Source organism: Ursus maritimus, unplaced genomic scaffold (genome assembly GCF_017311325.1).
Source record: "Ursus maritimus isolate PB19 unplaced genomic scaffold, ASM1731132v1 scaffold_3, whole genome shotgun sequence".
NCBI classification, from domain to species: domain Eukaryota; kingdom Metazoa; phylum Chordata; class Mammalia; order Carnivora; family Ursidae; genus Ursus; species Ursus maritimus.
Window position 1 is genome coordinate 86780008 of NW_024425563.1, and position 22042 is coordinate 86802049.

Sequence of the window (22042 nt, forward strand, 5' to 3'; positions counted from 1 at the left end):
ACCTTTTGAGTAAATAATTAACAGCGAGAGAGTGGACTCATGGTACGTGTAGGTTTAATTTTATGAGACGCTGCCAAACTGTTTTTCCAAAGTGACTGTACCTTTTATATTCTAGCAATGTATGTGAGTTCCAATTGTCCCACATCCTCATCAACGCCAGTCTTTAATTTTAGCCATCCAGTGGTGAAGTGGTATCTCATGTTGCTTTTATTTGCATATCTCTGATGATGTTGAGTATCTTTTATGGGCTTTTTTTTTTTTGAGAAGTTTCTGTTCTCATCTCTCATTCATTTTTAATGTGGGTTGCCTTCTTATTTTTGAGGTTATTTATATATTCTAGACACAAATCCTTTACCTTTTTTTTTTTTAAGATTGTATTTATTTATTTGTCAGAGAGAGCACAAGCAGGGGAGCGGGAGAGGGAGAAGCAGGCTCCCCACTGAGCAGGGAGCCCGATGCGGGACTCGATCCCAGGACCCTGGGATCATGACCTGAGCTGAAGGCAGATGCTTAACCGACTGAGCCACCCAGGCACCCCACAAATCCTTTGTCCTTTATCAGGTATACATTTTACAAATACCAGTCCATGGCTTGCGTTTTCATTTTCTTAGTAGTGTATTTCAAAGAGCAGAGTGTTTAATTTTGATTAAGCCCAACTTACCACTTTTTTTTGTAGTTTGTTTTTTTGTGTCCTAAGAAATATTTGTTTAATCCAGTAATTCTCAACTAGGGGTGACACCCCCCCACCCAATACACACACACATGCGTGCACGTGTTAATGTCTGCAGCTCTTTTTCATTGTCACAACTGGGACAATTCTGGCATCTAGTGGGTGGAGACTAGGGATGCTGCTAAATATCGTACAATGCACAGACCAGCCCCCCAACAACGATAAATGATCTAGCCCAAAATGGCAACAGTGCCAAAGTTGAAAAATACTAATTCAACGTGACATACTTTTCCTAGAAGTTTCATGGATTTCACTTTTATATGTAAGTCTTTGATCCATTTTGAGTTAATTTTTGTGTACAGTGGGAAGTAAGGATCAGGTGTGGATTTTTCAGAATCGAATATCCAACTTTTCTGGTACCATCTGTTGGGAAGACTAACGTTTTCCTGTTGAAATACTTTGGCACTTTTGTCAGGTATCAGCTGACCATACATAAGTGGGTCTATATCTAGATTCTCCAGTCCACTGCATTGATCTAAATATCTATCCTTGGGGTGCCCGGGTGGCTCGATTGGTTGAGCTTCCGACTCTTGATTTCAGCTCAGATTATGATCTCAGGGTCATGAGATCAAGCCCTGCATCAGACCCCACACTCAGCGGGGAGTCTGGGATTCTCTCTCTCCTCTGTCCCTCTTCCCACTTGTTCTAAAATAAATAAATAAACCTTTTAAATAAATAAATAAATAGATACCCTTACATCAATACCACATGCTCTGGGTTACATTCAGATGATAAACCAGTTCATGTTTGCATAGGAATCTTACAACAGTGTACTTCCATTACACTCCTCCTATCCTTTGTACTATTTTTGTCATGCCTTTAACTCCCACATATGTTATAAACCCAATAATAATAATAGTTATTATTATTGCTTTAAACAGTTAAGAATAGATTTAGCAGATTTAAGAGATGAAACATTTTTTATATTTACCCACACATCTGCCACATTTGGGACTCTTTATTTCTTTGTATAGGCTCGTGTGTCCATCTGGCATCATTTTCCTTCAGCCTTAAGTACTTCTTATAGTGCAAGTATTCTGGCTAGAAATTCTTTCAGCTTTTGTTTGTCTGAGAAACCTCTTTATTCCACCTTCATTTTTGAAAGATGTTTCCCCTGGATATCGAATTCTAGGGTGATTTTTGTTTTCTCCCTTTCAGCAGCATTTTTTTCTGGTTTGCATATTTTCTGATGATAAGTCTCCTGTCATTCTTATCTTTGATTTCTGTACATGTCTTTTTTTCCCTAGGCTGCTTTTAAGATTTTCTTTTTAGCACCGTGGTTTCTAGCAATTTGATTATGATGGGCCTTGGTATGGTTTTCTTTATGTTTTGTCTACTAGGGTATGTTGAGCTTGGATAAACGGCAGAGTTGCTCTGTATTAACGGGCCCATGGGAGTACCAGGGCCCTGTAGGAGGGGGGTGCACGGAGGTTTGGATCTGCCCTTGCATCTTGGGTACCTCCACAGACTCTTAGGGTTCCTTGGAACACAGTTTGAGAATCCTTGCTTTTAGGTGTTGCAACCTGCTCTCATAGAGCATTTCCAGATTTGGTAGCAAACGCTTTCTGTATTTTCACCCAAATCATTAAACATCGTTTTCCAGCTAGGGCTTTGTAATACTGGTTGTTTATCGTCCTGCTGGGCAAGAGGATGTATGTCTCCACATTATGTATTCATTATGTGTAGGAAACATGTGACTATTTCCTTACAGATTGAAAAATGTAAAGTGATGGCCTCCAAGAAAAAGCCCCTGTGGCTTGAGTTTAAATGTGCTGACCCTACAGCCCTATCCAATGAAACGATCGGAATTATCTTTAAACACGGTGATGATCTGCGCCAAGACATGCTCATTTTACAGGTACGTTACCGTTCAGGAATTTTTCCTTCAATTACCCAAAAAAAGAATTCCATGTTAGATCTACAAAAATGCCTCCTACTGATTCTCCTCCCATTCTCCTATTCCGTCCACACGCGGTGATCAAAGATTGAGTAACAGAGAATTTTCACGGGGGAAACATGGCTGTGGACTCTTAGATGTGCAATTAGTGAGCATCCCAGTTCCGGCCGTCCCTGAGAAGAGGCACAGCCAGCCTTCCCCCATAGCCAGATAGGTGCCCCTCCCCTAACCCCTCTTGTACACACCCCGTTCCTCGTATGGTAACATAAAATACAGACCTGTTCGCCCCCTGGCATCCACCTTGTGTGTATTTATAGACGAGGCTGTGTCCCCACAGGTGCCCTCCTTAGACACATCACCTTGATATACATCCACACACAGACTCAAGTGAGTGATTTGACAGGAAGGAGAGCAAGAGAAGATGAACAGGCAGGTGATTTCAGAAATCGTCCAGTTAAGTAGCGAGAGTGAACGGCTTACTAGAGCAGAAGGTGCATGGTAATCGACGGTAACCATCTTCCGTATTTCCTAACATTTCTGGGTCACTTTCAGCTTTGCAAACCGGTAATGTTCTCCATATTCTAGCTCACCATTGTAGAAATACCATTTCTAATGTTTTTAAAGATTATTTAAAATAGGCAAACCCCATTGATTGAAATGTGGCCTATTTAAAAACTGGTCGTGTTTTCCATTCTCTGTTTCTGCTTGCACTTATTTCTAATATGGAAACAATAATACCTTTTGCTCTCTTTTCAAGAATCCTATGTGTATTGTCCCAGAAGTATTAAAAAGAAAGAAAGAAAAATAAATCCTTCAAACCTTTTGGAGGTTTGTTGCACTTCCCATAAATCTGTAGACTCCTTTAAATTATTCAAAGCGCTTCAGAAACACGGGGCATCACTGTGTCATTCCTCTCACTTTGCGGGGAGGTTTGCACTTGCCTTTTATGTCCTTGTTTTGATGCTGAGACACACTGCTTGGCAGGCGAGGGCAAGGTACGAAAGCTCGTGAAGCCTTTGTCTCTCCACCTGCAGAATGGGAATGATAATCACACTCACGTGATAGGGTAAACACAACGGATGGACATGAAACAGTGCTTGGTAAATGAGCCAGCATTCTCATCCCTGTTAGTGTTGCCTTGGGTTAGCCCAAGAGTGCCTTATGGGTAAAAACTCGTAAGAACATCAGAGCAGAACAGTTTTTGCCGTGGTGATAAAATACACATAACTGGAGTGGAACCCCTGAGCAGCTGAAACGTGGTTGCCACCTCTCCCCACACCAAATCCATTCATCCTCTTTCCCAGAGAACATCTCCAGGCCCAAACTTAAGAGGCTCCCAAGGAAGGAGAACTTCAGGGCACCCCACTGATAACTAAAGAATAGCGTTACTTATAGGGTATACATTAATGTATATATTTCGTGTTTCCAGATAAGACTGTCGGGTTTTTTTTAAGAGGAAAAAAAATACATTAAAATATGTATTTCTAATGGAAACGTTTTTTGTGTTCGATGTCTAGATTCTGCGAATCATGGAATCCATTTGGGAGACTGAATCTTTGGATCTGTGCCTCCTGCCATATGGTTGCATTTCAACTGGGGACAAAATAGGTATGTGGTCGCCTCGGGAGCTGAATGTACCGCTCAGCTCGTCGTAAAGGATCCTAAGTCCTTTAGGGTAGGCATTTAATACCTGAAAAATCACAAACATAATCCATATAAAAAGGAAGGCGATGTTCCAAGGCTGGTGCACGTTACTCTTGATTTAATGTGGATCTGTTGAAAATACAGAAATGTGGGATTCCAATCCTGTGACTATACATGGCAGTGATTTTAGTAAGAACTTGTTCCCTCCTCTCTGCTTCTCCACATCTCAGCTGTAACTCGTTTCACTGCACATTAAACTTCTCTCTCACAAATAACTTTTAAAAATAGACAGAAAGACCTGTCACTTACTTCAATATCTTAGAATTCACATTATTGAAGCGATTACATACTCGACTCGTAGGTACTTTTATAGACATTTAACATTTTTGTTTCAGCCACACATCGTTTTATTCAAGCTTCTGATCCGAGAACTGTATAAAACCACTTCCATTTGACCCTGTGATTCAAAAAAGGAAAAGGCGCTGTTTGCCAAGCACCAGCGCTTATCACCTTTCAAAACCAACCTCTCCCTTTTCATCCAGGGACACTGAAAGCATGTCCCACAGAACTTCCACATCCTCCTCCTTCCCTTTCTGTCCCTCTTAAGAAAACCACCAGCACAATCCTGGAAAATAGCCCCCTGGTTGAAAAGCCCTCTGCCCTCCCGTCAGCAGAGACCCAGCCTTTCACCCTCTGGTTCAGGCACCAGGCCCCAATTTACATCAGATTCTGTGCCTCCTCCCACAGGAATGATCGAGATCGTGAAAGATGCCACAACAATTGCCAAAATTCAGCAAAGCACAGTGGGCAACACGGGCGCGTTCAAAGATGAAGTCCTGAATCACTGGCTCAAAGAAAAATGCCCTATTGAAGAAAAGGTGAGCTCCTGCGTTTCGCAGCGCGGAAGGCTCCTTGCAAGCTTGTCATGTATGTAGCCATAGTGGGTTCACGTTTTCAAAGGATCTACCAGTGTCATGCCTCCAGATGTTGGGTGAGAGCCCTTCCTTGCAAGGCCGAGGGGTTTTAAGTGCCTTCCCATGGGACACGGCAATCTGTGTAGAACGCGGGTGCTACGTTCAGAATGCCGCGAGCATTTGCTTCTCCTTTGGTTATCAGGCACGCTTTGCATGAAATTTGGTTCTATGAAATAATGTGTTGGCCCTTTTTGGGACAGTCTGTTTTTGTTGTTCAGAAAAATTTAGTCACCATGTATAAAGCCCTTCCTACCTGGGAAATGCACGTATCCTATAAGCGAACTTGCCTGCCAATCTAAACGGTGAATTATGGCTGCGGGAAGCGTCAGTGCCAGCACCCTCCTTCTGAGGGACATATGCTGCATCCTTGACAAGCTGCGTGGCTGGGCCGTCTGGCTGTCGTTTCAAGTTCTGCACAGGATTAGTACTACTCATTTGCATGGTTAGCGGCCTTTTGGGGAGGAAATATAACTAGCGGCCTTTATTAGGCTGTTATACATGTGGATTTGTGAACCCGTGCATACTTGAAGTGGTCACAAGCAAAACATACGTGCACCGACGAAGGAGAAATGATTACGGGTTCTGTGGAGTTGTTGGCAAGCGATGCATGGAGCGGAAATGAACCCTTTGATCAACTGCTGCTCTTTGACTCTTGTTTCCTCCTCCTGCTCTTGCGCTTCACTGAATCTTCCCCTAAAACATAAGGAGAGCAAAGAGAAAGTCGGCACTTAGTAGATAAGATGTTAACGAAATCAGGCGCAACGCTCTTGCTCTGAAAATGGTTCCCAGAAGGGTGCCTTTTCGGAAGTCCTCTGTAATTGACTCACGCGCTCTTTGCAGTTAGAACACGGCTAATATTCGAATGCCTTTGACTTAGTTTCAGGCAGCAGTGGAGAGATTTGTTTATTCCTGTGCTGGCTACTGTGTGGCTACCTTTGTTCTTGGAATAGGCGACAGGCACAACGACAATATTATGATCACAGAGACAGGTGAGTTTATTACTTTTTTATTGTGGTAAAATATATAGAAGAGAATTTACCATTTTAACCAGTTTTAAGTGTATACTTACATGGCATTAAATACATTCACATTGCTGTGCTGCCATCACCACCATGCCCAGAACTTTCTCACCTTCCCCAACTGAAACACCGTCCCCGCTGAACTAACTCCCGCTTTTCACCTTCCCGCAGCACCCAGTAATATCTAAACGGGGGTCAAGGTGGGAGCACACATCTAGAAGTCATGACCGTGCACTATGCTAGGACCACCCCAGGGAGTAAGGGAAGAAGATGCCAGAAATGAGACTTCAGAAGGAAAAGCCAGAGAGTCGCTAGAGAGCTGGGGTCAGGGCATATCCCAGAAGCTGGTGAAGGCGGGTGTGATCCCTAGTGTCCGACGTGGCAGAGAAGTGATGACAAGAACTCCCAGATGTCCTTACATCTGAAACGCTCTGCCTTCCTAACCTACCCCTTGTCACTGGTTCGCTGATGGCCCTGACAGTGGTCAGTACTGGCCACCGTGCCAGGAAAGGGTTCTCTAAGAAATCTGGACCAATTCAAGAGTGGAGCCTGGAAAAAGCACCAGATTGGGGTAAATCGCTTACTCTCTGTGAGATGCAAAAGACAGAATGTATTTATGGACTGTGATATGGACATGTGATACGGGCTATCTAACGAGAAGAGATGATGGTAATCGTGGTGGTAAAAGTGACAGTGGTAGAAATGGACTCAAAAGAGATTTGAAATGGTTTATTTCTATGGTGCTACTCAAAAGCAAAAGGTGAATGTCCTTCCCTGAAGCAGCACGAACCATCCGTCTCTCCTGAGTCACATAAAGGGCATAAGAGAGTCCCAGGCATAATGATGACAGACTAGCCAGAGAGTTTGGGCTTACATTTCTAAGAATAATTCTGAGACGAGTCGAGAATTTTTTTTTTTAATGGCACTTGGCTGTCATTTAAAGAACACCAGAAGGATATCAAAAACACACTTGGTTCAAAGAGTGCTTTGTGGTTACTACTACACACACCTGCTAAGCCGAAAAATATCACAAGCTGATAAAACAGGGTAAAAATAGCTCTCTCACCCAAGATAGCTCATTTTCAGGCAACTTAAAAAAATATTTCAGGAAATAAACAAACCAGAGTGTTGTTACGAGCGATTGTGCCAGTGTAATGATGTCAGACATTTTCTTCTCTGAAGGAAACCTATTTCATATTGACTTTGGACACATTCTTGGGAATTACAAAAGTTTCCTGGGCATTAATAAAGAAAGAGTGCCGTTTGTGCTAACCCCAGACTTCCTGTTTGTGATGGGAACTTCTGGAAAGAAGACAAGCCTACACTTCCAGAAATTTCAGGTAACTGGCCTCCTCCTTCACAGCCTCCGGGAACACCCACCAGAGGGTACTTACCAGGCACAGCAGCCCTTCCCTCCTCGGCTCCACTAAGGCTTTTCTGCCCACCCTCTCTGGCAGGACCATCCCCCCCTCCTCCCTGTGTCCTCCGTTCCATCCCCAAGTACAAAATGCCACTCCTCCGTCACCTCCCACCTCAAACCAAACAACAAGCAAAAGCGTTCTGTCATCAGTGGGCCAGGCAGGTACAGAACACCAGGAAGGCCTATGTAATGAAGAGGGGCTTGATGGAGGAGCACCTCCGAACAGTTCTTTCTCTGTTCAAGGTAGGGCTTAGAAAATCCAAATTTTACCTGTTCCTTTCAGGACTCTCAAACAGGTTGAGCTTCTCTTGATGTTTGCTACAGGTGTGTCTTTATCAAATTACTGACAGAGGGCATAGGGGCCATGCCACTGGACTCTTGGTGAAGGACAGAACATTCTTTCATTTGAAATCCTGTCAGTGTGTCTACAGGTGGTACACCCAGCTCTGGCGTGGCCTGCTTACTGGCCAACGAGCCCTGACACGGGTCAACCCATCTCCCTAGGGGTGTTCACATCCTCCTTTCTTTTTCATTCCTTCCTGGTCTCCATCCACTTTTGACTACCAAATATCTCAAACCCCCAAAGAGCAAAATTTTCACACTTGCAAATTTAATAACTGCGAATGAATAGAAGTGAAAATTATTACCTAATTGTTACATAAAATACCTACATGGTACCCCCTACAAACACAAAACAGATCAGTAGAGGTGAAGAGTGATTACTTAATCTGCACCTGTGCCTTGGGTCCCCTTTAAAGAGCCCCCTCACCCCGTCCCCCAGCCTTAGGGCCTCTTCAGCACAGTTTGGTTTGCAATGAGCATTTCAGGAACCAGTCTTTTTTCCAGGCTCTCTTCTTGAGTCCCTGTGATCCTTGGGAGGCGGCCTGGGCCCTGTAAATTCCATGGAACAGGAACTGGGAGATACATATTGTTTTGAAAGCCGTCTGTTCTTGTTTGTTCTCCTGGCTGATTTCGATTTGATTATAGGACACGGTTCCAGGAGTGTCATCAGAGAAACTGAGAGCTCAGGGGCCAGATGGTCTTAGGATTTTTGGTGTGTGTATGTGTGTATGTGTGTGTGTGTGTGTGTTTCTATGTAAACTCAACTGGGTTTCAGACTATTTCCAGGGATCTGACATATTTCAGTCCTGTTTTTCTTTAAAGTTAAAAAATGACATATTTTGACAACTTCCTGGAAGAGAAAAATGGTTAAAAAAAAAAAACCTGGAAGAACTTTACCATTTAAAGAAGAGGGGGACCCTCAGTTCTCCCCTCCCAGGGGAGGGGGTTCATCTGAGTCTCACGCACAGCAGCAATCACGCCATTTAGTCTGACACGCGGGAGTCCGCCCCACAGACAGTCTTCCCTGCTGTCTCCGTGCGTGTTCGCTCTCTGTCAGTGGTCTTCCCCAGAATGACTGCCCGTCTCTCCCATTCCTATGGACCCCACAGGGCCCATGCCACCCCTAAAATCCCAGCAGCACTTCCCCCTTTACTCTTCTTCATTGTTACACTTCAAAATATTCTTTAATGAAAAGACATGGGACGTGGGAGGCCAAGGAGAGTTCGCTCCCCGTGCCGGGCGCCTTCCACCCAAAGCAACAAACCTCTGCAGGGAGACTTTGCACTGTTCTCTGGGTCTGGGACCATTTCTCCGTCCTCTGGGACCAAAGCTTCTTTCCCAAGCCTCTAGACCTCCTTCTCCAAAGTGACATCTAGGCAGCATGCACCACTAAAAACACAGCTTCCTAAATGTTACTATACTTACGTGTCGTGTTCTGGAGGACTGGCCTGCATGGAAGTGCCTGTGAATAGAGGTACTTTAGGCCTTAAACCCTGATCCAGAACAGCACGGCAGTGGGAGCATGGGCTTTGGAGCAGACAGGTGAGCCTGAATCCTGGCCTGCTCCTTAATATCTCTGCCTGCGATACAAGTGCTCACCTGTTCAGAACCTTGGATTCCTCTTCCGTAAAAGTGGAATTGCCTGAACAGAATAGGTAGACTGTTCATCCCAGGGCCTAGACCACAACCGAAATCCAGTACACAGCAGCCCCCCGTGTTACCTATATCGCAATGGGTCTTCTAACTGAAAACTTTTACGTTGAGAAGCCCTCTTAGAAATGAGACCTCAAGCACAACAGCAGTACACAAAACACAAGAAAGTGGCCTTATTCTGGTGAAAGAGCAAGGGGGGGGTCCAAGCCTGCCTGCCCCCCCACCTGCCCCCCTGTCTGCCCCCCACCTGCTATCCCCCACGCTCCTCACTCACAACAGGAAAAGAGCTGGCCACAAACACATGTGTGTGTACAATTAGACACATACAGGCTTCCTAAAGTTTCCAGCTTGACAAAGATGAACAGCAGATTTTTCATCATTTGACTCAGACCTTGTGACAATTTTTTTTTTTAACATACTACTAAGCCTTCCGGAAGTTTTTCTGTTTCTTAGTTTTATGTTCCCTTTTTGAGACGAAGTCCTTCAAGCTCTGGGAGCACGTCTCTGAACTCTCTAAATAGCGCCCCAAGCTCTTGTATAATAAAGCTGCCATTTTTAGGCAGGCCGGGAAATGTTGTATATATTTACATTTTGAATCAAAGGTGTCCTCATTTCCAGCAAACCGCTAATTTGGAATGGTAAGGTTAATTAACGCACGCAGCACATTTGAATAACCTGTTAGGGAGAGTGGAGAAAAGCTGACCCACTTTTCATTAAGGGTGAGGTGAGCCTTCGCCACAAAGATGCGAAAACATACCTGGCTCGTGGCCGAAAGCTTGAAGGCCGGAAACTGAAAGAGGAAGGCATTGCTTTATCCCCCCCTTCCTTTTATCCAAAATATTTGTTGAGCCCAGGACCATCTTAATAAACTATTTCTAGAGTAGGGCCGACTTCAGGAGCAAGCTATAATCAGACAAAAAGGCACAAAACCAAGGCACGCTTACTCTTTGATCCCAAGAGCACCCGTTAGCCTTCAGAGCAGCATCCCAGACACCGGCTGCTAAACAGAAGCATTTCGGTGATGACGATTTTGAGAAATAAATTCTCCTTTGAAAAATCTTTCCCGTACCAAAGAGTGAAAAGACAAAATCATGTTTTACCCAGTGACGATTTTAGAACCACTGTGCTTTAAGTTTCCCTAAATGGTTTTAGAAACTTCATGACATACAAATACATTTATATCATTAGCAAGTGAAATTTGGCTCCCCCATTTTTTACTATAAGAACGTGGGAGTTTTTGCCTAATTTTAATGGTAGTAAATGGGTTTTTTTTAAGCCAGTAAAATATTTAAAATATCAGGAAGGTACTAAAAACCCACCTTCCAAAAATAACACTGTCAACATGTGAGTGTTTTTCCTTCATTCTATTATCTTTGAGAAGGTGGCAAATTAATCAGAATTTGGTTAAAAACTGAACTGAAGCAATAGACACAGTATTACTCCCTAGAAACTTCCGCAGCTTCTCACCTCACTTTGAATCAAATCTATCTACGCTTGCTCTACAAGCCCTCTCCAACCAGACCCCATGGCACTCTCCCCACACTCTCTCACTTGGTCAAGGTCACGGCGGCCCTCTCCCTGGAACCCCTTCAGGTCTCAGCTGCAGTGTCATTGCTCAGAGCAGTCTCCTCGGTGGGGGCCCTGGCGTTATCCTTTGCCCCCTCCCTGCACGGTGCCTTCCCAGCTCCTGGGACAGCATATCACTGTCTGTGCGAGTCTATGGCAGCCGGGCCACGTCTGACCTGAATCCCTCCTGTGGTGCCTGAGACATAGTGAGCACTCAGTAGGTATTTGCGGAGTAAAGGAGAGAGGGTAGAGAGGCAGTTCCTGCCTGTCCTTGGTACATAGTAGGCGCTGAGCAAATATATGTTAGATAAAGCTAAAGAAACCAGGGGAGTCAAACAACACCTTCCGGGGCACATTGATGGCAAGCAGGCAGCTGGATGAGCATACCTGAATGGCATTTGCCCCTAGATGTCACTCTTAAGAAGTGTTTTGTAGGACAGAGTTCTGGAACCTATTTACTGTGTTATTTTAATCTCGGGTGCCAGCTTCATCAGGCCCTGCGTGGTGTCCACCACTGGCTGTGCTGTCCCCACACCGGCGCGTACCCAGGCCCCTCAACCCTCCAAGCTCAGCCCCGCACCCGGTCTCCATGCAGAGTCCTGACTTGGGTTAAGAACCATCTCTGCTGTCATCTTGCTTTCATCTTGGATCCCAGGTTCTTTTAACAGCTTCTGCCTCAGTTTCTCCAGCAGGGCCCTGCTTGTTAACCTGCCTCTAGGACCGGGGCCCTGTTCCTTCCTGCCATTTGCCTTGCTGGAAACTCAAGTACTGTCCTAACCCCTGCCACAGGGACCTTAGCATCTGACACTTCTGAGGACTACGGCCACCATTCCTGCTCTCTGACTGTCCTTCCTCGTGTGGTAGCCCTGTGTTTGTCTACACTGAGATCTGTACTTACAACCTGCCAGGCTGGGCTTTCTCAGCCTCCTGTTCCGTCCTCTTGTAGTCACCAGGCCCTGCTTTTCCGTATCCACCATAGCAGCACACTAGTTCAATACACACGTACTATCCGTATATTTCAGGCACCGTGCCAGGCCCGTAGAAGGCTCAGGTCCTGTGCTAGCAAGGCAAGATGACTTTACAGTTGAATCCCCTTCCGGTATGATTGCTCCCTAATCCGCCCTCATCTTAAAGCAATGACTCTTGCCAAAATTGAACTTGGCTGCTGTGCATTCAGCATTGATTCATCATGTGTTTGCAGACTACCTATGTGTGCCAGACTCTGCTGGGCCCAGGTGACAAGGAGCAGAGGCACAGCCCCAGCACACAGCAGAAGACACACACACACACACACACACACACACACAGCTTTGTTCAAAGGATTTCAAAAGTGGTTTGCAGAGGGAGCATTGAATCCTGCCCTGGGGAATAGAAAGGGACTGTGAATGAAGGGTTTTTATCGGGCCTTGATGGATAAGATCAGTTCCATTTTGCTAGGCAGATACAGGGAGGGAAGGAACATCCAGGCAAAAAGAATAACATTAGCCAGGGCGTGAAGTTGGTATTTAGTATCAGTATTTAGGAACAAAAAGTACAGTTGTCTGGTATGGATGGAACACAGGTAGAGATGGGAATGTGGTGAAATTTGGGTCAAGGAAGGAAATTTGCGTCCAGATTGAAGCAATGTAAGGGCTGTATTGGGGGGGTGGGGTGACAGCAAAGCAAAGGAGTCATTTGGAGCTCAACTGATCAACCACAAGTTACTGTAATAGAGGCCTATTAAAGGTCAACAGGGAGATGACCAATTTATGAGTCCAATTGCCCAGAATACACTGAGTTGAGAAAGGATTCCGTCTTGGGATCTGCACCCTGGACCACTAACAAGGTCAAGCTCAGCCTCCTCTCCCCAGGCCTGAATCGGATGCTCAGTACTGTACTATCTGCTGGAAGATAGCCTCAGAGAAGGGTCCAGCATCAGTCGCTTGTAGGCGTTGGAATCCACAGGTGTGGACTCTGCTGCAGACGCAGCCTCGAAGGATGGCCTTGAGTTGGACTGATGTGTTAATCCGCCAGCACGCAGGGTCACTCAGTGCCTGAGATACCGGACCCCTGTGACTTTTAAACATCTAGCAAGAATAGCCTTCCAACTGGCATCTTCTCCCAGTGTTTAGTTTCTTTTAGAGAATTGTTTTGTCTACCCAAAGAGTATTATTGAGGGTGTTATTGCCTGTATTACAAAATGTGTACTCTTTATAGAGACCCTCTTGCAAAATCTCTATCAGGTCATAGTCTCCAGAAGGGCTGTGTTTTTCCTAAACAAATAGTTTCTTAAAATCTTCTGAACATTGGATGAAGTAATGGGTTTGATTTTCCTTCTGGCTACAGATATATTTGAAGATCGCCCATAGCAAGTATATAGTGTTTGTGATATATAGCGTTGAACTGGTCTTTGTCCCAAACCCACTGGGATCATTTCCTTTGTCCTTCCTTTCCTTTTTCTGCCCGGTTCAAATTAATATTATTTTGATTTCTGTGTATCCAGATAATCCACCTTCAATCCTTTTTGGAACAGGCTAGAACACACACACACACACACACACACACACACACCCCTACATATAGTCCATTTAGAATATCTGACTAATGCAGGACAGTGTAATTGTAACCTGCAGGTTTCTAACAGGCCTCTAAGTATTTGAGAACGTGGCAATAGAGCCCTTCCCATGGTAGACAGAGCTGGTCTGAGAATCGTTTTTTGTGTTTTTTTTTTTAAAAGATTTTATTTATTCATTCGACAGAGATAGAGACAGCCAGCGAGAGAGGGAACACAAGCAGGGGGAGTGGGAGAGGAAGAAGCAGGCTCACAGCGGAGGAGCCTGATGTGGGGCTCGATCCCGTAACGCTGGGATCATGCCCTGAGCCGAAGGCAGACGCTTAACTGCTACGCCACCCAGGCGCCCCTGAGAATCATTTTTAAGAGGTCCTTAGAGAGAAGATTCCTAATTCAAACTCAACAAATGCACAGCCAAGCGTCAGACACACTCTTCCTTCAGATTTACCAGAAAATGCTTCCTTCTGCATTATTACATCTGCTAACCAGTGTCTCTCTTTTGCCAAAATAACTTCTAAAGGCATCACCTGGCCAATTAATTGATATTTTTTTTATACAAAACAAAATCCTTTTTTGACAGAAGTATTATTTCTCTCCACTGTCTCCTTCCTCTAGCAGACAGAAGCAGCCTTACTATTTAGAAAAAGTCAGTGGGTGAAGGACGTTGCTTTTCATTGATGTATCTTTGTGAGTTTTTCTCCTCTCTCTCCTCTCGGCCCTGGAGTTCCTGTTTGTAGTCCTGGGGTAACTTCCTCATTCTTGTCAATATGTGTGCAATAATATTTCACTTCCACTTTGTTTCTAGATGAGAATGGAGGAATTTGTCTTAAGAAAAAGTAGGCTTATTCCATATGAACTTGGACAGTCTGAAGCAGCCAGAGCTCATTGGTGGTTAAGAACTTAGTAGACTGGGGCACCTGGGTGGCTCAGTCGGTTGAGTCTGCCTTTGGCTCAGGTCATGATCCTGGGGTCCTGGGTGAAGTCTTGCATCTCCTCAGGCTCCCTGCTTAGTGGGGAGCCTGCTTCTCTCTCTCCCTCTGCTCCTCCCCCCTGCTCGTGCTCGCTCTCTCGCTCTCTCCCCTCTCTCTCAAATAAATACATAAAATCTTAAAAAAAAGAAAAAGAAAGAAATTAGTAGACTGTATGTAGAAAGCTTTCAGTTTAGTGAACTACTTTGGGCCCAATTAACAAAACAACTCCAAGTTTTGACCCTGAAATAGTAATGAACTCCTTTGTTCACAAGACTTACAGGAGAGGTAGCTTTGTAAAAACAAGCCTTTCGTTTGGTACTAGATGCTATACTTAAGGCTTTTGAATCAACTATGAAATTAAGAGCTGATGTGCTGTGTAGGCTCAATCTATTTCTTAACTACTCGTGGATAGCGTTCTGGCTAACAGTAACAATATTTCAGCATTCCCCACGTTCACGCTCATTAACTAAGTCCATCACACCAGGTTCCTGAAATCAGACTCTTCCTTTACCCCTTCTTCTCAGTCTTCCCCAGGCAGCAGAGAAGGAGAGAATGAGGATGTCTGAGGTCAGTGCCAGGCAGCCATGGCAGAAGGGAAAATTCTGCTGTTCCAGCCAGTCACTTCTGTGTTCTGTGTTTCCCCCCTGAGCTCCCCAGGCCACATCCTCAGTCCCTCAAACCGCAGGCCTCCGGCCCAAGGCTGCATAGCCAGGGTGCTCTCACACACACCCTGTGGCTCAGTACAAAGGGCAGAAATGAAACTTCTGGGGCTTGAGGGGGCGGAGCCAGCACCCAGCTGTGCCCCTCCAGCAAGAGAACCACCGGCAGGTGCAGCCCGGCCACTATCTGCTTCCAGCTCGCTCCCCACCTCCGCCTCGGGAAGTGCGTGTTCAATAATGCAACCTCGCATACTATTAATAATAATTGCCAACCACTTGCACAGTCCTTGAATCGCACCACAACCCCATGACGGGTCTTGTTATTATTCTTCTTATTCTACAGATGAGGAAACTGAGCTCCAGAGAGGTTAAGTGATTTCTCCGATGACAGTGTGTCTGTAATAAAGCCAAGAGTTGAATCCAGGCAGCGAAGTATGACTCTGCACTTCTGACCCCCAGTCCGTACTATCGCTAAGCCAAAGAGAATTAAATCTGTCACGAAGGCTCGAAGTCTGCACTGCCAGTCCCAACTTACACATCGTGTCTGCCCAGTACAGGGCACGCAATTTGGGGATGAAATTTCTTCCTCACAGACATGACCCCCACACACAGTGAAAGTCAGCGGTGAGTCAAGTCAGGCCAGCAGAAATGCCTTAGGTAGAGGAGATGGCCTGAGAGAGAAACGCAGGACAGTTCTTTTCCTTTAACATGTGTCTGTGTGTGAGTGAATCCATGGGTTGCCACTTAGAAATATACACTGAGTACCTATGGATTGATGTTAAAATACCTTGGCCCCAGATTCATTTTCCTTCTCAAAAATTTTCTACTAAAGAGTTTGACCACACAGTGAGCTCAGACAGCAAGGGGTGTGCCTGGAGCCCCCAGCGTACAGAAGGATAGAAAATAATTAAAAATCAGAACGTACTCTAATTCAAAAATCCAAAGACATCCCCATCTATGCCCTTGTGAAAATCGTGCGAGCTGACAAATTAACGAGCCATTTGCCCAGGGTGAAGTCTGCCCTTCACCTGTGTAATTACCAAGAAATGAGAGCGACTTTGGTGGGTCCTCTGGATGATTTCCAGCCATAAGTGGAGTCACTGAGGACGCAGGAGCACCCAGGCACTGGGGCCACTGCTGGAACAGTTCAGACATCTGGGTCTGGGAGTCTCCAGCTCCTGGGCAAGTAGGCGGAGAGAAGATACAGGGCGAGCTCCGATCCAGACCGGGAAAGGAGACAATCTACTGAACGGACGCTGTCTGCCGGCCCCCGTGCCAGGCATTTTATGTATATTGTCCTGTTTAATGCCAGAATCGTCCATGGGCTCTTCTACTTGGACGGGGTGAGGCGTCCATGGTCCAGCCTTGCCGTACAGAATGACACGGGCATGGCCACCATCACCGTGGCTCTCAGCCGCCCACAGACGAGATCATCTAAAAGCAAAAAGGAAACTCACTACCTCAACATTTTGGCCTGTGAACCTTACAGTCTTTTTTCCTCTATAAATATCTTGTGTCCATTTACCAACATGGGCTTACTACTACATGTGTTGTTTGATGCCCGCTTTTTAACTCAGACGCTGTTACACGGTCATTCCATATTCCTGTCCAGTCTCACTCCAGCAGTTACAGAGCATGGGGCTAGAGGGACTCTGATCAGTCCTTTTTATCAACCCCCACTTGTAGGATATCCAGGTTACCTTCAAGGTCCTGCATTTTTAAACGATGTTCTGCTGAGTATTCTTGTAGACTGAGCACTGCCAAAATGATCCAATTTTCGTTTAAAGGTAAATTTCTAGCATGGAAATTGCCAGGCAAAAGGATACAGACGTTTTTAAAGTCCAGTTTATTGAGGCATAATTCACCGACAGCAGAACTGGGCCTTTTTACGTGTGCACTTCTTTGAATTTTGATGAATGGCATCGGGCATGTAACCACCACCGAAATGCGGTTCTGTAACACTTATTAGTAATTTAAAGCTTTAGATGCACGTTATCAAATTTTCCACTAGTTAAATTATACCTATTCCCATTTTCTGTCAGCCCGTGAAAGGTGAGCATTGGATATTATTCTTTAAAAAAAAAAATTTAAGATTTTCCAATTTGGTAGGTGAATGTTTCCATCTTGTTTCGTTACGTTTGTTTACTAATGAGGTAGTATATTTTTTCATGTTTATTCTCTGTTTTTATGTCTTACAGTGTGAACTCACGTTTATATCCTCGGCTTATGTGACTAGCCAACTATTTATCCACGCTTTCTTACTGATTTGTAAGAGCTATTGGGGAAGAAATGATTTGTCGTGTTGCAAATGTTTTCTCTTGCTGTTTATCTCTTGTATTGTTGTTTATAGCTTTTTTTTTCCCCTCAGTAACGTTTCCATAATCTCTCCACCTTTGCCTTATAGACTGTACCTTGGAAAGTGATCTTCATAATGGCCTTTCCCACTCTATGATTATTAAATGTTTGTCAATTTCCTAGGAAAGAAATTGACATAAAAGGTAGAGTAGGAAAAAAGATGAAAGGTAGCGTAATCTTTAATGCATCGGTAATTTATTTTCACATGTCACACAGGGTAAGCCTTATTTGTCCCCCAAATGATAGCCAATTGTACCAGCCCCATTTATCCAATAATAGGTCTTTTCCAAATTGGAGAAGTCACCTTTGTTATACATGTGGCATGTACTCAGGTCCATGTGAACTTTCCATCCTCGTCTACAAAATGTCTTATTTATTTATTTGGAAAAGAATAGATGCTGTTTCCCACAGTCTTAAATACTGTAGTTTTATAATGTCTTAGTATCTGGCATGCCAAGCACGGTTTTTCATTACTGTCTTTGTTCAAAATGTTCTCCCAGGTCCTAATGATTCCAGACAAACTTAAAACCATACCTGAGTTTAAATGTCCAATAGGAATTTTTGATGACATTTCATCATAGATGAACTTGAGAAGAATTTGGATCTTTATAATAAGCAGTCTTCTCTCCCAGGATCATGCTACATCACTCCACGTGTTAAAGTTTTCATTTACGTCTCTCAGTAAATTTTTGCACGTTTAAAAAAACGGGCTGTGCAGGTTTTGTGCATGTATTTATCCCAGGAATCATGGGGGGTTTGTTGCCATTATTCACAGCAACTGTCTTTTCACTATACTTTCTAACTAGTGGCCCCTATTTATAGCATTCTATGTATTAATTTTATAAAAAGCTAGTTTAATAAAAACTATTTACTGTTTTCGTTTTTTCCCCTCATTGTTCCCAGGAGACAGTGAAGTTATTTGTAAATGCTAACAATTTTACGTTTTACATTACATTTTAGTTACATATTAAGTGACATGTTAATTTTAAGAAATCAGAAGTGGAGGCGCTTGGCTGGCTCAGTTGGTAGAGCATGTAATTCTCGATCTTGGAGTTGTGAGTTCGAGCCCCATGTTGGGTGTAGGGATTACTTAAAAATAAAATCTTAAAAAAAAAAATCAGAAGTGGGTTTTAATACAGTACCTTAAGATGATCTATCCTTGTAATTTTGGAATAAACTCTCTTTGATGATAATGTATTTTTTCCTTTAGCATTTTACTCCACATTTTATTTGAAATATTTACATCTGTAATCATTTTTTTTAAAAGATTTTATTTATTTATTTGACAGAGAGAGCAAGACAGCATAAGTGGGGCGAGCAGTAGAGGAAGAGGGAGAAGCAGGCTCCCCGCTGAGCAGGGATCCTGATGTGGGGCTCGATCCCGGGACCCCAGGATCATGACCTGAGCTGAAGGCAAACGCTTAACCAACTGAGCCACCCAGGCGCCCCTATATCTGTAATCATTAACTTCAGTTTTCTTTAACATGCTATCTTTGCCAAGTTACAATACTAGGGTTGGGTTGTTCTCATGCTGTAAAATTGAGAACCTTGTGATTTCTTCTATACTTTGGGACCATTTGATTGGTGTAAGCATGCCTCGATTCATAAGTGGACGTAACTCACCTGTATCATCTGCTCAAGGGCTTTTGAAGGAGGCACCAGCCAAAGCATTTGTTTAAAGTCCTCTCTCTCACTCAGCATTCAGAATTTGTATTAAAATTCCCAAGTTTATTCAACAGTTTTGAGCGTCAGCAAAGCGCTAATACATCTGTTTTCTTAGAATAGGACAAATAGTTAAATAAAGATGAAAACAAAATCTCCAACACCACATTTCCATTGTTTCTCTGGGTTCCATTAGCCCTTGGCAAACATTTACGCTTACATAAAGTTTATTGCTTCCAGTATGGTGTTCAAAAACTGACTCATCCCTTTTCAGAGACTACAGAAATTTCCACCCTGCATTTCCTAGGAAAGAAATGGCCAGAAAAGGCAGAGTAAGAAAAGAGATGGAACATACCGTATCAATTAGTCTTCCTTGGGCACACCCTGGACATGGGCAATGACACTAACGTGTTTCAGAGAGTGTAAACACGGTCTTACATTCTCATCAAGGCTTCCATCTGAAGGGGGGACCTGCCCTGTTCGTGACGGTTTCCATCCACGAGGACAGGCTAACACCATGTAAATTCCAGGGCAGCCCCGTGGTCTTCAGTCCACTCAGTTACCACAACAACGTTAACAGCTTCTTTTCCTTCATGCAGGACGTCTGCGTCAAGGCTTACCTAGCCCTTCGTCACCACACAAATCTGCTCATCATCCTGTTCTCCATGATGCTGATGACGGGAATGCCCCAGTTAACAAGCAAAGAAGACATCGAATATATTCGGGATGCCCTCACAGTGGGGAAGAACGAGGAGGAAGCTAAGAAGTATTTTCTTGATCAGATCGAAGTTTGCAGGGACAAAGGATGGACCGTGCAGTTTAACTGGTTCCTGCACCTTGTTCTGGGCATCAAACAAGGAGAGAAACATTCAGCCTAATTCTCCAGGCTAGAGTTCAGAACAAGTTCGTGCCCTAAAGCTTTAAGTCAGCATGTCTGTCTTCGAACTTGGATCTAAAATGTAACAGGACATCGCGAAGGCGGGCACCTCAGAAAGACAGCCCCATTCCTCGCGGAAGTCTTCACTGGAGGAAAATACTGGCGTGTCACATTGTTTGTTAGAGTCACGTTCGGCTTTAGGCTTAGGTGCAGGTTGGTTTTTTTTCTCATTTGCCTCCGTGATGTCGGAGAACATTCTTAGTTTAAACAAACTAATTACTTCCTCATCGTGCCTGCTGATCTATCTTATTATTGAGTGCTTCTTGAGAATAATTGGTGACATCTATTTTCGTCTGGGTTTACTCTCAATTTTGGTTATTCTTGGGCTCCTCAAACCCTTGAGAGAAAAAGATGTCATCACCCTAGCCTTTCTCTCATTCCCCAAAGAACACTTCCAAACGTCCCCCTCCACATCCGTGGAGGTTAGCAATTTGCTAAAAGCAAAGGAAGGCGAGTTAGCCTTTTCAGTGACTTTTGTAATGAGAGCCTTTTACAGTATACAACTGAGACACACACACACACAATGGAAAACCTGAACCTTTGTGCCCTGGCCCTTCCCTGCTGGTCTGGCTGCAGGGTTACAAAGAGCAATAACAGAGATGAGACCAAGAGGAAATTGTCAAGTACGGTTACTCCAGCCTTCACTAGCATAGAAACAGGAGGAAACTCAAGGGACTCATTTTTTTTCTTAAACCTTTTTATCTTCCTCCCTGCCTCCCTTGGTCCTTAATGGCTAACCCTTCCACAACTTTTTACCCAAGTTGTGAAATCCTCAAGAACGCATCTACCCTGGAATTCAAAGAGCAGTTGAAAAACAATTTCTCCTCTAGGGTTACTGGGATTTTAGGTACTTATTTGTAAAAATGTTTGGTGGAGTTTTTTTTTTTTTTAAGTATATTATTAAAGAGGACATTCTAGGAAATAAGGATTCATTTCCAAATGCTTAATTTTAAATTTTAGTCTAACCAGATTTTTCTTTCTTTTTCAATGGAAGAAGGTCTTTGAGATCTAAACAGTACTTCAAGTTAGGAAGAACACTACGTGCCCTGGCCATCTCTCAGTTGAAAGGACTTTGAAACTCTGACAAATTCTTCAGATTTCCTAGCAATTGAAATGTCGTCTTTAAAAACTATTTTCATTTCCTCAATATTCTGCTATTTATTGGAAGCGTTGTTTAACCTTAGAGAAAGATCGTTAAATTATTTATAAAATATTTTAAAATTATGTATAGTTAATACCTTACCTAGAAATAACTCTGTTAACAGTGTCTACATTTAAACACGATCAGATATAAATAGATATTTAAAATTTTTCTAAATAGATACCTGTTTGACTTCGGTGTAACTCAAACCTTTCTTTTTGTATATTCAAAAGCCCTTTGAAGGAATAGGCAATACTGCATCCTTGCTCGCTTGCTGAGCCTTTCCCCTGGCTCATAAGGGGTCTAGAAAGAACTCTTCCTTGACAACTTGTCCTTTTAAAATCACACTCTATCCTCCTGTACAGAGGACAATGCCCTGTAATGAAATGTTTAATCCTCTGTCTTAATGGAAGGTAGATGTTTTATGGTATTTTTATAACAGCTATTCCCTCACTGTTCTTTTGAGGAAGAATAGGAAGAATGATGCTTTCTAATTCAGAAGAGGATGTATTCATTATTCT

At 43.7% G+C, this 22042-nt stretch overlaps 1 protein-coding gene across 5 annotated transcripts in view; it reads left to right on the plus strand.

Annotated features, from left to right (window-relative positions):
* PIK3CG (phosphatidylinositol-4,5-bisphosphate 3-kinase catalytic subunit gamma) overlaps nt 1–21724 on the plus strand; it is a 37460-nt gene extending 15736 nt beyond the window's left edge. For 4 of the 5 annotated variants that reach the window (XM_008703541.2, XM_008703540.2, XM_040644379.1 and 1 more), the window contains exons 6-11: nt 2442–2588; nt 4145–4235; nt 5019–5149; nt 6123–6234; nt 7447–7604; nt 20043–21724. In XM_008703541.2, coding sequence (XP_008701763.2) covers nt 2442–2588; nt 4145–4235; nt 5019–5149; nt 6123–6234; nt 7447–7604; nt 20043–20321 — 918 coding nt within the window. In that variant the 3' untranslated portion in view covers nt 20322–21724. Of the gene's footprint in view, nt 1–2441; nt 2589–4144; nt 4236–5018; nt 5150–6122; nt 6235–7446; nt 7605–15769; nt 16428–20042 lie in introns of those variants that run through there. The other variant, XM_008703543.2, reaches the window with a different exon arrangement.
* The last annotated feature ends 318 nt before the right edge of the window (nt 21725–22042 follow it).